Here is a 16719-nt window from a genome sequence, read left to right on the forward strand (position 1 = left end):
AAGTTTATATAACTAAATGGACACTTTTTGTAAACTTATCTCGATTCTCATATGTCTCTCCAATCTCCCATTTAATGCTTTTTACGTAACTAATTGATTCATGTACGTAATCCATTTTGTCGACAAACCAAAAACAAAACATAAAACATAGAACTTAGGAAGAGGCAATTCAAAATAAATTTATCAAATCAATAACCATTAAGAGACGAAAAAAACAGTTGGAGCATTAATGTTACAAATGAAACCTTATCATTAAAATTCCAACACCTTTCCAATAATAGTCCTTCCCTCTTGTGTTGAAGCTTAAGGATTCCCCTTTTCCAAGCTTCCATTGAATCATAAGGTCCCAGATGAACAACAACTTCTCTACCTCTCTTCTTCTCACAATCTTCTTCTACATCTCTCCATCTCTTGGCACATACAAAGATTGCTCCCTCGTGTTCAATTGTGGGAAGATCGTCGACGTTGGCTTCCCTTTCTGGGGCGAAGATCGTCCGCCAAGCTGCGGAGTTCCTAAATTGAAACTCACCTGTAAAGATAACGTCGTTGGGATCGAGATGATGCAAGTGAAATATAGGGTTTTGCAGGTAACAAACACTAACCCACTATTATGAAATTTGATTTAAGATATAAAGTTAGTATATATTAGGTAACAAACACTAACCCACTATTATGAGAAATTTGATTTAAGATATAAAGTTAGTATATATTTTATATCGTTGTAATCCGTTAGGATTTTTTTCCTTAAATTTTATCTTATTTTCACGATTGTGTTAAGTGGTATATTTTCTATTGTCTCTAACCATTAGTTGATAGTTAGTATCCTATTTAAAATTTGTGGACATTAATGAAGATTGGACTTTCGATCCCGCTCATGTTTTTGATTCAGTAGTAGAGCACGGGAAGAGAAAGAACAAAAGAAAAGTAATCTAGATTGAAATAGAGGAATTTCAATCCAACTTCTATTTCTTATTCTTAACAAAAGCACGTGATGCATCATTGAAATAACTCTCCGTATTCATATTCTTAATAGGTGGATCCGAGTAAAAAAACGCTCAAGATCGCACGAGACGACTATTTCGATGGCATCTGCCCAGAAACTCGTCTTAAGAACACGACCCTGAACCCGAATCTCTTGGAAATGGGGAATGGGTACGTGAATCTAACACTGCTTTATGGTTGCGATTCACCTCTTATGGTGGTTCCTGACCATTTGAGATTCGAGTGTCCCGTCCATGGAGATGGGTGCGTGAAGCTTGGGGAGGAAATGGGGCTATGGGGCTGCAAGGACAGCGTTGTGGTTCCTATTCGTGGCGATGAGGGGCTTTTGGTTGGAGTTTCCAAGATGGAAGAAGCCATTAGAGAAGGGTTTGAGGTGAAATGGAAGGTGGATAGCGGTGGTTGTGGTGGTGATTGTGTGGAGTCCGGTGGCGTTTGTGGTTATGATTTGAAGCTCCGCCGTGGGATATGTTTCTGTGAGAATGGTGTTTCTTCTTCTTCTTCAGCTGATGTTTGCCGGAAGGACGGTGGCGCCTCCGTCCACCAGGCGTCAGGCTCTGCGGCCAAGACAGGTTTGGTGGTGACTATATTGTCTTTGATATTTGATAAGTAGTGTGCCTTATCAGACATATTTTAAAGTTTTAAAATTTATGAGTTTGTTAAAACAAAAACAAACACAAAAACATGAATTACGTTGTTTCAACTAACAAGTTTTGATGTTGTTCCATAGGTGGGAGTGAATCCAAGAAAAAACACTTAATAATAGGTATGAATTAGAATTACTTTGTTTACACATATGTATGCAGATGTTCCATAAAGTGATTCAGTTTTATCTGTAGGCCTTTGTGTTGGAGGGGCAACTTTACTAGGCTTATGCCTAGGATGCTTTGTCTTCTGCATTACACAACGAAATAAAGAACATGTTCGTCCCAAGTTGAAAAGCAAGGATCTTGCTTCGCCTCCTTCAACTGCACCTATTCTGATTCCCTCGACGTTTCGCTCTAATACCATTCCTTCTTATCCTTATTCGAGATCCGATCTCGAGAACGGGAGCTCCTACTTCGGAGCTCAACTCTTTACCTATGATGAACTTGAGGAAGCAACTCATAATTTTGATCCTTCAAAGGAGCTTGGAGATGGAGGTTATGGTACTGTTTACTTTGGTAAGGATAATATCATCATTTGCTATTGGGTTTAAATACCATTGGTAAGTTTTGTGCCAATTAATCATAGTTATGCATAATTCTGCAAATAGGGATCAAAATGACCCCTTTTTTTTAGAATAAAAGAATAGAAACGGGATATTTTAAAAGTATATGGACTAAACTTGACGAGAGTTAAAAGTCTGTGTTATAAAGAATCCTGCACTCTTGAGCGTACAACCTAGCATCGTGAATGAGAGGAGTTTTTATGTAACAACTCAAACCCACCGCTAGCAGATATTATCTTTTTTAGACTTTCTCTTTGGGGCTTGGCGTCTGTCAGGGAAGTTTACATACCCTTACAAAAAAAATTTCGTTGTCCTCTCCAACCGATGTGGGATCTTACAATCCCCCCTCTTTCGGGGCCCAGCGTCCTCGCTGGCACAGAGCCTTGTGTCCACTCCCTACGAGGCTCAGCCTTCTTGCTGGTACATCAATCGTTCTTTTCTCCAATTGATATGGGACCCCTCAATCCACTCCCCCTTCGGAGCCCAGCATCCTTGCTGGCACACTGCCTCGTGTCCACCCCCTTCAGGACTCATCCTCCTTGCTGGCACATTGCCCGATGTCGGACTCTGATACCATATATAACCGCCCAAGCCCACCATTAGCAGATATTGTCCTCGTTGTTCTTTCCCTTTTGGGTTTCCTTTCAAGGTTTTTAAAACTCGTTTGCTAGGTAGGTTTCCACACCCTTATAAAAAATGTTTCGTTCTCCTCTTCAACTGCTGTAGGATCTTACATCTGGTTGTTTGTGTTATTTGATACTAAGTTTTTACTAAATAGACGAGATGAGATTTTATAATTAGTCCCGAATAGAGAGATTGAATTTCTCTATTAATTGGAAAGGGGTGCTTCAGATTGGGAAGTAAAAGAAAGGCAACCTATTCCTACAATTTCGGTCAGTCTCGCTACCTCGTTAGTTGCCACTCCTATCCATATTGTCTTTTTCATGATGTCAAGAGAATTTTAGCGTCTCATCTTCTCTAAACTACAAGAATTACAATGAACCAAAATTGAGATTACAAATAGAATTTAAACCATTTTTAATGTCTATGTTCGTTATAAGAACTCATGGTGTATTGTTACTTAAAACATTTGTTTGATTGTGAATCAGGAACACTCAAGGATGGACGGATGGTTGCAGTAAAGCGTCTATACGAAAACAACTATAAACGTGTCGAACAATTCATGAACGAAGTCGAGATTCTCTCACGATTGCAACACCCGAACCTCGTGAAGCTTTACGGATGCACATCGAGACATAGTCGAGAGCTCCTCCTAGTATATGAGTACATTCCCAATGGAACAGTGGCTGATCATCTACATGGAAAACAAGCAAATTCAGGTCAGCTCAATTTGGCTGTTAGGCTAAAGATAGCTATAGAGACAGCTAATGCACTAGCTTACCTCCATCGCCAAGACATCATTCACCGAGATGTCAAAACCAACAACATTCTTCTAGACAACAACTTCAAAGTAAAAGTGGCTGATTTCGGGCTCTCACGGTTATTTCCCCTCGATGTAACCCATGTTTCAACTGCTCCACAAGGGACACCAGGCTATGTTGATCCCGAGTATTATCAGTGCTATCAACTAACCAGTAAGAGTGACGTGTATAGCTTTGGAGTCGTTTTGATTGAGCTGATATCGTCACTGCAGGCAGTTGATATCAATAGGAATAGAAATGATATCAATTTGTCGAATATGGCTATTGATAGAATTCAAAAGCATAGTTTGGGTGATTTAGTAGAACCGGATCTCGGGTTTGAGAGGGATTATGTTGTAAGGTCTATGATAACGTCAGTGGCTGAGTTGGGTTTTCGATGTCTTCAACAAACAAGGGATGTGAGGCCTTCTATGGATGAAGTACTGCAAGCTCTGAGAGAAATAGGGAAAGAAGTGCTAGATATTGGTAATGATATGTGAGGCTTTTAAGGAATGCTTTCATCCATAGCTCAAGATTAATTATTACTATTAGTTTATTGTTATCTTTTCAAAAAAAAATGTAGTCCCTATAAATTTGTGAAACATATTTTTGTTGTATTGGTTTTAAATGAAAAGAATTGAAAATTGTTATCTATACTAACAAAGTGCATCTTCCATTTGACAGCTCAATCATAGGAACTTCATAATTAAGCGTTCTTTGCTTAGAGTAATTCTATGTTGGGTGGCGTCTTGAAGATTTACCTATAATGCATGTGAGTGAGGACAAGTCATGCTGGAAGGACTCGTTTTAGTTTGTGTGGTAGTGTTCGCTCTTAGAAGCGAGAAGTAAGTAACGTGACCATGTCTGGGGGAAGCAGAATGTTAGGCCATTAGGTATCGAATTCGGATACCAAATCTTAAGCCTAGGATCGTTACAATTTATATGATGAGCTTATGTATTTCGATGTTGATTAACTTTATATTCTATTCTAAGTAAGTTTTGCAATGACTTTGTATGTGTGTGTATATATACACGCTGATAATTCAATTCCATATGACTATAACATGTCTTAAATTCAAATTTGTTGAAGGTTATTTTCCCTTGCATTTAATGTTCATAGCTCATATAGAACACTATGAACCAAACTAATACTCAATTTCACATAGGATGGGGTGACCTTTTGAATTATTGAACTTCTGATAGTATTAGCAATTTGTAGGTCCAAATGCTTTAAAGATATTGAAGGCTTCATTTGAAATTTGATTCAGAACCAGACTCAAACTTCCTTTCTATTTCGATTTCATTCTACAGTTTTCTTGTTTAGATTTGAAAATCTGAGATTTTGGATAATGTTTTTCAATAAACTTATATTTTATCACTTTTTCTCTTTGAACTTTAGATATTATTGATTTGAATTTTAAACTAAAAAAGTATTGCACCTTTACATACATCGAATAGGATAATTTTGTTATAACGAATTTATGTATCATGTAAGACAATTATGTGAAGAAAATTATTGGCATATATGAAGTATGATGTGAATAAATGATTTGGAAGAATTAGAAAATAATCATATTGATATGTATATGCATATATCTGCATATATCTTAGAGAGAAAAATTTAAACCTCTAATTTTGATTCGGAAGAATTATAAAATATTTATGTTGTTGAATCTTAACCATGTTATTATTCATGAAAGTTATGTTTATGAAAGAACGAATGTATGACTCGTATCATACGTATATGTCATGATTTTTTGTGTCATGTGCATCGGGATAATTCTTCTTATGATGAGTACAAATGCGTGCACTATGGTATTATGTAAACCATGATTTATGCATGTTTCTTTCCTTTTGTGACTTTTTCGGCAGAATATATGCTAGTCGAAGGCCACGTCCAGGAGTACGTATACAAGCATACCTAAGGGTCCATGTTCATTTTCATGGGCCGTGTGTAGAGAAGTACTACACGTCCAATCAACCCAAACTGGAAAGTGAGACCAAGACCATGATGATAATGAAAGGATAGACTCTAACGTGATTGCATGTGCTTGCATTTTCTGACCCCAATAGTGAAGCTACTTACTGAGTATTTTTAAATGTTCCAGTCTCGTACTACTTTTTTTAGGTAAAGGTAAGGCTCCCTGTATGGATAACAACATCACCGGGGAGGTCATGGAATCGAAGCTAGTGCAATTATTTTTATGATTTAAATTGTAACTTTTAGGTTAATTCAAGGTGTTTTTATTACTTTGAATTTATTGTTACTTTGCTTTGGCTTTTCAATTTATATTACTTTTATTTGATCTACGAACATTTAAGATATCATGAAATGTTTTAAAAAGATTTTTCGAGCATTATAAATATGTTAGGAAGAAATTCGAAGGAGAAATTGATCTGAAGATGAAGTTCCAACCAAACCTCAAGAGCAATAAGTTCTTAGTTTTTAGCCCACATTTAATGCATTTATTTCTTTCTATAGTTAACGAAATTGAATGAGGTTAATTTATTGGAATGTTTGAGTTAAAACTCTTCAATTTTTTTTTTTTTTTTTTTTTTTTTTTTTTTTTTTTTTTTTTTTTTTTTTTTTTTTTNTTGGAAGAAAAATAAAAAAAAATAAATAAAAAAGTTAAAAATGCAATCGAAACTAGAAAAATCTAAAAATCACGTTAATCAAATGTGAAATGCATCGAGGGAGGCTGTGACACAAGGAGAAGGGCACGTTCGCAGTACATAAATAAATAGAAAATAAATTGAGAATAGCTTGAAACTAGATTCAAACACGAACCTAGAGGGTGGAGGTGCGCCTTGTGTCAGGATCGTAATTTTTCAATTGTGCAGCGTTGTGATCTTGATGCTCACAACCAGCCTTGAGTAAAACTCAAACCCTATATTCATTTTTTGTCCGACTTTGGGGTTTCATCGAACCTTAAGCAAGATTTGTCTTCGTCAATCGAAGGCAACTTTTACGGAATCCAAGCTTGTTCTCTAAGGCCGAAGTTTTGGGCCCATGGCCCAATACAAAATAATAATTATAAAAATAAGTCCTACGTTTTAGCCATTTTAGCCAAGCTATTAGCTAGCGGCCAAACTGTTAGCCAGAGCCAAGTTAGCCACAACAAACCTTAAGCCGTCCACCGCCTTTCCTTCTTTCTTTGTCAGCTTCTTCCTTAAGCCGTTGTCACCCAACGTTCACGCTGTCCTGCCGCCGACTATTTCCCACACACCCGCGCCCCTTCGCACATTAGAAAATCATCACCCAGCACCCATGTCGCCGCTGTGAGTGAACGCCATCGTCGTCGCCAGAACCGACATTAAGAGGATTAAACGCAGTAAACCAATTGTTGCCTCACGAGATAAATATACAACACGATTTTCTCTCGGGATAGATAGGTTTAGAACCAACCTCTACGTGGACAGCAGGCTCGATCTAAGTCGGAGTGAACCAATGGCTGTAGGAACAATTAGGAAAGGAGCTCTCCAAAAAAGTACACTACTAATTCTGTTACCCTTTAGAGTACTACTCAACATTCATAAAAACACATACTACTACAAAAAGTACTACACTAATTCTGTTACCCTTTAAGTACTACACTCAAAAGGCAGAAAAAAGGAATACTACTACAAAAGTACCCTACTAAAAGTCTTACCCGTTAGAGTACTACTCAACATTCATAACAAAACACATACTACTACAAAAAGTACAAGTACATAAACAAAATACAAGTAAAAAACTACTATGTCTCTTTCTCTAGTATCATTCAATATAGAAGTGCGGACGGTAAGTAAACCCTCCTGTTGAAACTAAATGTTTTGTTTTTGAAAAAGGGTCGAATAGATTTTTCATATGGTTGTGTGCTATGTAATATATTGGTAGTTTGCCGTGTAATCTGTTGGTTGTGTGCTGTGTGCTGTGTAATCTATTGGTTGTGTGCTGTGGGATGTGTAAGTGTGTTGTGTAATTGGTTGGAGGCGATAAATATTAGGTAATTGATGGTTGTTAAACACTGTATAAATGGTTGAATGTGTGTAGTTGTATTTGATGATTGGGTTCGATCACTGTATAAACTGTTGAATGTGTGTAGTTATATTTGATGATTGGGTTCGATCACTTTATAAACTGTTGAATGTGTGTAGTTGTATTTGATGATTGGGTTCAATCACTTTATAAACTGTTGAATGTGTGTAGTTGTATTGGATGATTGCGTTCGATGTGAGTTGTATGACACAATATATGTGGGTTCATGAAATCCAACGTTTTACGTTTTGGGACCTATTGCATGCATATTATGTTTGTTGGTGGCGATGGTTAAGGGGCNGGGTTGGTTGGATTAGTAACCCAACCCAACCCAAAAAAATTTCGGGTTGGTCCAAAAAANGCTTGTGGTAATAGTTACACGTTGTGTTTCTGGTAACTAGCCACTAATAGTCACCCTCGNTAAAATGATAAAACAATTACTACCTCTAAGTTGTAGATCAAAATATCAAACTCTCTATTGCATCCATATTATCACCGGTAAATATATAAAGAATATGGAATGAATCAATTATAAAGTTACCACATCTCATTAAATTATTACATTCCCAATNACTATCAAGGTAAGGGTTACACGCTATGTGTTTCGGGTAACCATTNAATTATTACATTCCCAATATATATAATCATTCAACAAAATGCCTAAAAATTCACCTATAAATATGTGAAGAATATTCAATCNGGTACCCACACCTGCTTTTAATAAATGACCGTTTTTGCATAGTTTTCATTAATTTTTAAATAAATCAAATTATTTTTTGTAACGGCCGTGACTGCTACTTATAGGATAAGTGTCACGACCCAAAGAATTAACCTTAAATCGTGACTAACAATGATTGTGACGTGTAGTGTGCAAACAAGAGTTTCAAAGGGAAACAGAATTTCAAAAAAAGAACCGTTTATTTTGTAAGGAAAACATTTCGATATAAGAAGATTTATGTGACTAGTTATAGGTAAGGAAAGGAAGACAAAGTGTTCTAATCAGTAAAACTAGACGTCGCCTAGGGGGTGTACATGGTCCGGGTTGGGTTGGGTTGGAGGATTTTTTTGACCCAACCCAAAAGTTCGGGTTGGTTGGATTAGTAACCCAACCCAACCCAAAAAAATTTCGGGTTGGTCCAAAAAATTTTAAAAAAATTTAATTTGTATGACCTAAAATGATAAAACAATTACTACCTCTAAGTTGTAGATCAAAATATCAAACTCTCTATTGCATCCATATTATCACCGGTAAATATATAAAGAATATGGAATGAATCAATTATAAAGTTACCACATCTCATTAAATTATTACATTCCCAATATATATAATCATTCAACAAAATGCCTAAAAATTCACCTATAAATATGTGAAGAATATTCAATCAAGTAATTCAAAAGTTACAACATTCATCCAACCCTCTCTTGCATTTTTAATTCTTACAAAATAAAAAATAGCATCTTGAAAGTTAGTACAGTAAACTTCTCCCTACCCAAGGTTATATATGCTAAGCGNTCGTCGATAGTCATTTTAAGGAAATAAGGAGGGATGTTGATTTCCTCGTGGAAATGGTTACACGTTGTGTGTTTCGAGTAACTAGCTAGGGATAATCATTTTAAGGAGTAAAGGTAGGTGTTGATTTTCTTGGGGCAATAATCACCCGCTGCGTGTTTCGGGTGATTAACCACTAGGGTCCCTCACTTTTGGTTGATCGCCTTGTTTCGGGTTATGTATTTGACCCCAATAGGGGAGTTCCTTGTTTTTTTTTTTTTTTAAATAGGTTTTTAGGCAAAACTGTGGCACGGAGGTGACGAGTGGGATGCCTAAGTCAGCCATGGGACGACTCAAGGAGTTTATATTTATTGAATTTTTATTTTGATGGATAGACATTTCCGCACTTTTATTTATTAATTTAAATTATGTTTGTGGACACCTAGTTTCTCGGAACTAGTTGGTCACACAAGATTACCTTTTAATTTGTTGTTTGATCATTTTTAGGCGGTATGTTTTAACCTTTTTTTAAGGGTACCCACACCTGCTTTTAATAAATGACCGTTTTTGCATAGTTTTCATTAATTTTTAAATAAATCAAATTATTTTTTGTAACGGCCGTGACTGCTACTTATAGGATAAGTGTCACGACCCAAAGAATTAACCTTAAATCGTGACTAACAATGATTGTGACGTGTAGTGTGCAAACAAGAGTTTCAAAGGGAAACAGAATTTCAAAAAAAGAACCGTTTATTTTGTAAGGAAAACATTTCGATATAAGAAGATTTATGTGACTAGTTATAGGTAAGGAAAGGAAGACAAAGTGTTCTAATCAGTAAAACTAGACGTCGCCTAGGGGGTGTACATGGTCCGGGTTGGGTTGGGTTGGAGGATTTTTTTGACCCAACCCAAAAGTTCGGGTTGGTTGGATTAGTAACCCAACCCAACCCAAAAAAATTTCGGGTTGGTCCAAAAAATTTTAAAAAAATTTAATTTGTATGACCTAAAATGATAAAACAATTACTACCTCTAAGTTGTAGATCAAAATATCAAACTCTCTATTGCATCCATATTATCACCGGTAAATATATAAAGAATATGGAATGAATCAATTATAAAGTTACCACATCTCATTAAATTATTACATTCCCAATATATATAATCATTCAACAAAATGCCTAAAAATTCACCTATAAATATGTGAAGAATATTCAATCAAGTAATTCAAAAGTTACAACATTCATCCAACCCTCTCTTGCATTTTTAATTCTTACAAAATAAAAAATAGCATCTTGAAAGTTAGTACAGTAAACTTCTCCCTACCCAAGGTTATATATGCTAAGCGGTTATCTTTCTTTTGCTTGCTTATATAACGTCTCTTTCCAAAATCTCTCTTTCTAAAAGCTCTCTCTCTCTCCTCGTTTTCTAAAACCTTCTTTTTAAACTGAGGCTAGAGGCTCGATCATACGTCGCTTGGCAGTAGGCGACGCAAGAACAAATTGACTTAGCTCACTTGTCGTTGGAAAGTGAGTGCCGCACAATCGCTAGTCCGCTGCCTTCGAAAGTGCGATTGTTTTAAGATTATTTGGATAAAACATAGTGTAACTTTAAATATTTTACTTACATTGAAAAATAATTATTGCATGACATTGGTGGAACTTGAAGGTCTTAAATAATCTCAAAAATAAAATATAAATTGTGATATAACAATACATAATACATCTTAACAAATAGACAATAAATATATTTGGAGTTACCTGTTTCAATCTTAGAACAAATCTCCAAATCTTCAAGTTGTTGAGGAATATCTAATGATACTGATTTTCTACTGATCCAATTTTGTGTACATATCAGAGCTTCCGCTGTTTTAGGTGTGAAAGAGCTCCTAAAAGAATCAAGAATCCTCCCACCCGTACTAAATGTTGATTCAGAAGATACCGTCGACACTGGAACGGCCAAAACATCTTGGGCAATTTTCGATAAAACTCTATACTTAAACTCATTTGTTTTCCATCATGCCAAAACATCAAAATTATCATCAATTTATTCACTAGGGTCAGATAAATATTGATCCACATCATTCTTTAACTCGAGTGAATGTTGCTCTTCTCTTCTTCGTTTGTATCTTGATAATACTAATATTGAACCACTCAAATTCTCTTCATTAATTGTGTCCATCTCCATACTCATGGACTTAGAAGTGAGACTTGATTCACATTGATGATGATCTTGAGCATTATCATAAAACTTGTAGTAATCATAGAAACCAATTAAATAATTTTTTATGTCATCCACCATCACTTTAGCCATAGCATCTTCGTAAATATTCGAAAAGCAAAATGATATGTAATCCAATTTGTAACGAGGATCGAGTACCACTGCTATGAATATCAACTTATTAATTCTTTCCACTCAGCCCCCATATTTGTCATACTTAACTTTCATATTTGAACTCATGTTACTTAAAACAGAGTTCACATTTGTACTCCACTGAATTAAAAGTTCTCGAATACCCCAAAGTTCATGAAAATAAGAATTAGAAGTTACATATAAAGAACCACTTATCTTCGCAGTGACATCATAGAAAATCTTCAAAAACTTTACAAACACTGCAACATTTTTCCAATCATCAATAGTTGGTGGCCCTATTCTTTTGTTTCCATGATCCCCTCTTTGAAATAATCAACATAAACTAATTCTTCCTCCTCTAATACTTTGAAAGCTTTTTCAAATTTCAAGGCATGATCAAGCATCAAATAAGTGGAATTCCATCGAGTCGCCACATCCAAACAAACAAGTGCTTTACATTTAATTTTGTCTTGTTCAACACGATCTTTAAATTTTGTCAATCTCTTGGGGGATGATCTAACATACCTCACGGCATTGCGAACACTAGAAATGGAGTCATGCATTTCTTTAAGCCCTTCATTCACAATCAAATTAATTATGTGAGCACAACACCTCATGTGTAATATTTCTCCATCTAAGACAAGTGAATTCCAACTTCTAAGCCTTCTCATAATATATGAAATAGCTATATCAATGGAACTTGCATTATCAACTGTGATAGAGAAAACCTTATCGATTCTCAATTCCAATAAACAACTCTCAATAATCTTGCCAATAGTCTCCCCCTTCTGGTTAGCAACTTGACAAAAGTTGAGAATTCATTTATGCAAATTTCATTCTGAATCAATAAAATGAGCGGTGATTACCATGTAATTAATATTTTGCAACGAAGTTCATGTGTCAGTGGTAAGACAAACCCTCCTGGAATGACTGACTAAAAAATCTTTCTAACTTTTTTTTTTCTTCTAGATAGAGCTGAAATATATCTCTAGCAATGGTTACTCTTAACGGAGGGTCAAACTTAGGACATGCAATACTACAAAACAATTTGAAACCCTTCTTCTCTACAAATTTAAATGGCACATGCTGCTCTACCTTATATGTAGAGTGGTTTGTCCTTTGTCCTCCACCTTATATGTGTACTTCCTACACTGATTTTTTAAGTGCTTCCATAACGTACTAGTTCAACAAGAATTAGTATCACAAGCATACTCCTTAGAACAATAGTTGCACTTGCACCTCTTATTATTGTTCTCTAATCTTGTAAAGTGATCCCACACGGTTGATTTACTGGGTTTCTTCTTCTTAAATTCAGATTTGGTAGCCAATGGTGGTTTCGATGCATTATAATTACTAGAGCTACTTGCACATATTGTTGCACTAATTTTTTCCATCTATAAAAAGTAAAATAGAACTATTATGATTCAAACATTTAACTCAATAGGAACAATTATCATAGAATGCATAAGGTTAAAATATACCATCAGTTTTTACAAGGGGATATAACAAAAAGAGAAAAAACGAAAAAACTTACCCGTTATAGCGTTCCAGGAGACTAAAGAGAAAAGACGGCGCGCGCGAAAGAAACAAAACAAAGAACGCTAGAGAATGCTATTGAATTGGAGAGGAGAAATGAATTGGAGAGGAGAAATGAAGTGCAGAGGAGAGGAGTTGAAATGAATTCCAGAGGAGAGGAGACGATGGCAGAGGAAGGGATAGCAAAATAAAATGAATGGCAAAAGAAGGATTGCAGAGTAATTGACATACAGGAAGGAATGAAATTTGTGTAAAAATTAATGATAGAGAGGAAGGAATGAAATTTGTGTAAAAATTGCAGAGGGAGAGTACTGCCAAGAACTCAGCAATAGCAGAGGGAAAGAACGAGAAATTTCTTTCACCACTAAGGTAATTATTGGGTTGTGAAATGTCAGTTTGGGCTTGGGCTTGGGTAAGAAACTAGACAAAAGTCTCTTGTATATTGGGCTTTGACTTTGGGCCTTTGGACTTTAATTTTATTTTTTTTTATTTTCGGGTTGGGTCGGGTTGACCCAATCATTTTCTTTTGGTACTCGAACCCAACCCAAATCAGATCGGGTTAAAAAAAATAGACCCAACCCAAACCCGAAATCCAACACAACCCAACCCAATCCTTATATTTCAGGTTGGGTCGGGTTGGGTTCCTGGGTTCCCAGGTTGGGTGTACACCTCTACTGACACCCCAGGACACGCTTCCTCTATGACAGTCCACATCGTTCAACACGCTCTCTCTTGACCCGACGCCTCACGTACCTGAAAAAGAAAGGTATAGCAAGAATGAGTATAAAATTATACTCAGTAAGCCACCTACCTGTAGGCTCTTATCGCATCCTAATCTTAACAAACCCCCACGGACTCTACTTTAGCTCTAGGACATCTAGTTTTCGTTTTAGCACCTTGGGGCTTGCCCCTCGTGACTTCTTGGTTCTTTGTCCTTTCGTTTAAAAATTCTTAAGAGCTCCCTTATGCCGACCTGTGTAATGACTGGTGCCCTACAAGTAGCTACCTCGGCATGACTCTAAGACTATCTGGTAACTTACCTAGGAAGTGAGCTGCAACCCCCTAGGCCCATAACAGTCCCCCTGGTCGGGAAAAGCTACCCCCCTTAACCCATGACAGTCCCCCTGGTCGGGGAAAGCTACCCCCCTTAACCCATCCAGCTAAATGGTCTATACGATGTGGGCACACGTCTTCCATGCTAAAACGGCAAAGAGCAGTCGGATTCTGATCAGGAACCCCCTGGTCCCCCACGAAGCTATGACACCAATCACACACCTGTAGCCTAAGGGTACTCCAGTGAGGGTTCGTACACCGTGGTGGTCTGTTGCTCTACTAGGGGAATGGTTAGGTTAGGTTTATACCTTAGTGTTTTGTTACTCTAACCACGAATCCCTAGACTTAATCAACATACAAGCTCAACGGAGACTTAACATCCATCAACTCTCGGAGTGTAGAGTTCACAATTTCCCATCCTCCTTTCAACATGAAATATACATATACATAATAAGCGGAAACTTAAAGCATAACAGCAATACTTAGGTAATTCCCGTAATAATTCAGACAATACATCTTACTTTTAATAAGCAATTACCTACATTCAATCACGGGAAGCTACGACCTAAGATAATTAAACTAGCATGCACGCATTCCAAGCGACTCCTACAAGTATTTCTTCCTAAAATTCCGCGTGGTGACTTACTTGGATGATGCATGCCCTTACGCAGTGTTTCCACACAATTGGCATATCGAAAGGTAGTGATTTTTTCTCAATTTAGTTCTATTTCATATAAAATGGAGTTATGATTGGAATCGGGAGGAAAATAGAGAAAACAGAAGTCGAACGGGTCGAAAACGGGCTTACACGCGCTTCCACGCGCCAGCCACGCGCCGAGGTGCAATCACTCGCAGGTTCCACGCGCGAGTGTCACGCACCCAGGATTTTCTACAGTCGCGGGTCGTCGATTCAGTTCGGAAACAGTAGTTCGGGTGGACCTCGGGTCGTTGGTTTGTTTCGCCACGCGGGTATGGGGTCAGCCGAGGGACGCGGGTCGGTTTGTGTTGTCGGGGACGCGTGTTGCAGGTAGGCTGGAGCCGTGTCTTCCAGGCGGCGTTCGACGGGTGTCTGGGGGTGGTTGGCGCACGCAGTCCTCTAGTCGGTTGACACGTGGCACGCCATTGGCTTCTCTCTCCTCCTAGCAGAAAAAGATTTTCGATTAGTTTTCCGATGTTCTTCTCATTTTTCTATCTCCCGATTCTTAATCCAAAATGTAATGACTTCTTCAAAAAAGTTTTAGATCATACTTCAACCTACGTGTCAATATTTTTTTCTTGATTTTTACTTAATCATACGACGAGTTATGAGCGTGGGAAAGAGGTCCGAAAATGTCACGACCCGATTTTCGAGGCTTCGAAGAACCGAATCGTGACTAAAAATATGAAATCGAAAACAAACAAAAAGAAATGAAAATAAAAGGAAGAGTGAAATAAAAAGATGGAAATCAAATAAAATTAAAATATTTCAAAAGAGAATTTAAATTTACAAAAAGGAAATAAAATACAAATATAAAAGGAATTCGCAAAAGACTCCAAAAGACCGAAAAGGGACTGACGCTCCGGAACGACCCCGTCTGTGACCGCACAGCTCGAAAACACTCCTCCACCTCGACCGGCACCTGACGAAAAAAGTAGAAAGGAATGAGTGTAAAAATTATACTCAGTAAGCCACCTACTTGTAGGCTCTCTTCGTATCTTAATTTAACAGGTTGCCACGGTTTCCTATTTCGGTTCTAGGACTTCTGGTCCTAATCTTGGTCCCTTGGGGCTTGCCCCTTGGGTTTCACTGGTTCTTCGTTCTTTCATTAAACGCCTAGAAGTTCTTTATGCCAAGCTAATATGGTCGGTATCTCTCTATGAGGTGCTACCTCTACATGGCTATCTGGGACTACATGATACCTAGCCTAGGGGTGTGTTGAGTACCCCTACGCCAATTTAGTCCTCCTATGGGGGGCGACCCAACCCGTTCCCATGCAGCTAATGGGCTGTACGACGTGGGGACACATTTCTCATGCGAAATGGCTAAGAGCAGTAAGGACTGATCAGGGACCCCTTGGTCCTCCCATGAAGCTATAGATACCGTTCACACGCTAGCAATCTATGAACACTCCGGGGTACCTTCTTGCCATGGTAAACCGCTAAGTTTCCAGGAGAAAATTAAGTCTGACTAGAGCGGCATATCGCTCCTAACAGAAATTCCCTAATCTTATCATAGAAATGGGCCCTAGCAATTAACATAGGGTGCATGCAATCTTTTTCTAACATCATAGTATGTAATTCATGCAAACTAGGTATACCGGCTCAACGGGGCGATGACCTCCATCAAGCACCCAAAGCACGAAGTTCACGCTCAATGGGGCGAATTCGTCCATCAAGCACCCGAAACCCGACATACACAATTCTAACATAAATTAACGCATGCATACATACAGCGGAAGCTTAAAGCATACAAAAACACTCATGTAATTTACCCAATACAATCACAACAGTTAATCTGACTAGTAGTTTACATGGAGAGCTAATCTGAAGCAGAACTACTAGCATGCATACAATCCGAGCGAATCCTACAAGTATTTCTTCCTAAATACCGGGTGGTGATTTACCTGGTTGATGTGTGCCCTTTTGCTAGCGTTTCTTTGCATGT

General features: G+C 37.5%; 1 protein-coding gene across 1 annotated transcript; it reads left to right on the forward strand.

The window, feature by feature from the left end:
* The first annotated feature begins 289 nt into the window (after nt 1–289).
* Nucleotides 290–4220, forward strand: LOC111790344 (LEAF RUST 10 DISEASE-RESISTANCE LOCUS RECEPTOR-LIKE PROTEIN KINASE-like 1.3). Its single transcript, XM_023671220.1, has 5 exons — nt 290–587; nt 1034–1571; nt 1730–1765; nt 1839–2162; nt 3319–4220. The coding sequence occupies exons 1-5, from the start codon at nt 351–353 to the stop codon at nt 4128–4130; spliced, it is 1947 nt and encodes a 648-aa protein (XP_023526988.1). The 5' UTR covers nt 290–350; the 3' UTR covers nt 4131–4220.
* The last annotated feature ends 12499 nt before the right edge of the window (nt 4221–16719 follow it).

Source organism: Cucurbita pepo, chromosome LG03 (genome assembly GCF_002806865.2).
Source record: "Cucurbita pepo subsp. pepo cultivar mu-cu-16 chromosome LG03, ASM280686v2, whole genome shotgun sequence".
Lineage (NCBI taxonomy): Eukaryota > Viridiplantae > Streptophyta > Magnoliopsida > Cucurbitales > Cucurbitaceae > Cucurbita > Cucurbita pepo.

Excerpts from the sequence above, each read along its gene's own strand:
- LOC111790344 (XM_023671220.1), top strand. The coding sequence starts at position 351 with ATGAACAACAACTTCTCTACCTCTCTTCTTCTCACAATCTTCTTCTAC. Across the intron at positions 1,572-1,729 it reads AGGCTCTGCGGCCAAGACAG|GTGGGAGTGAATCCAAGAAA; the intron begins GTTTGGTGGTGA and ends GTTGTTCCATAG. Across the intron at positions 1,766-1,838 it reads GAAAAAACACTTAATAATAG|GCCTTTGTGTTGGAGGGGCA; the intron begins GTATGAATTAGA and ends TTTTATCTGTAG.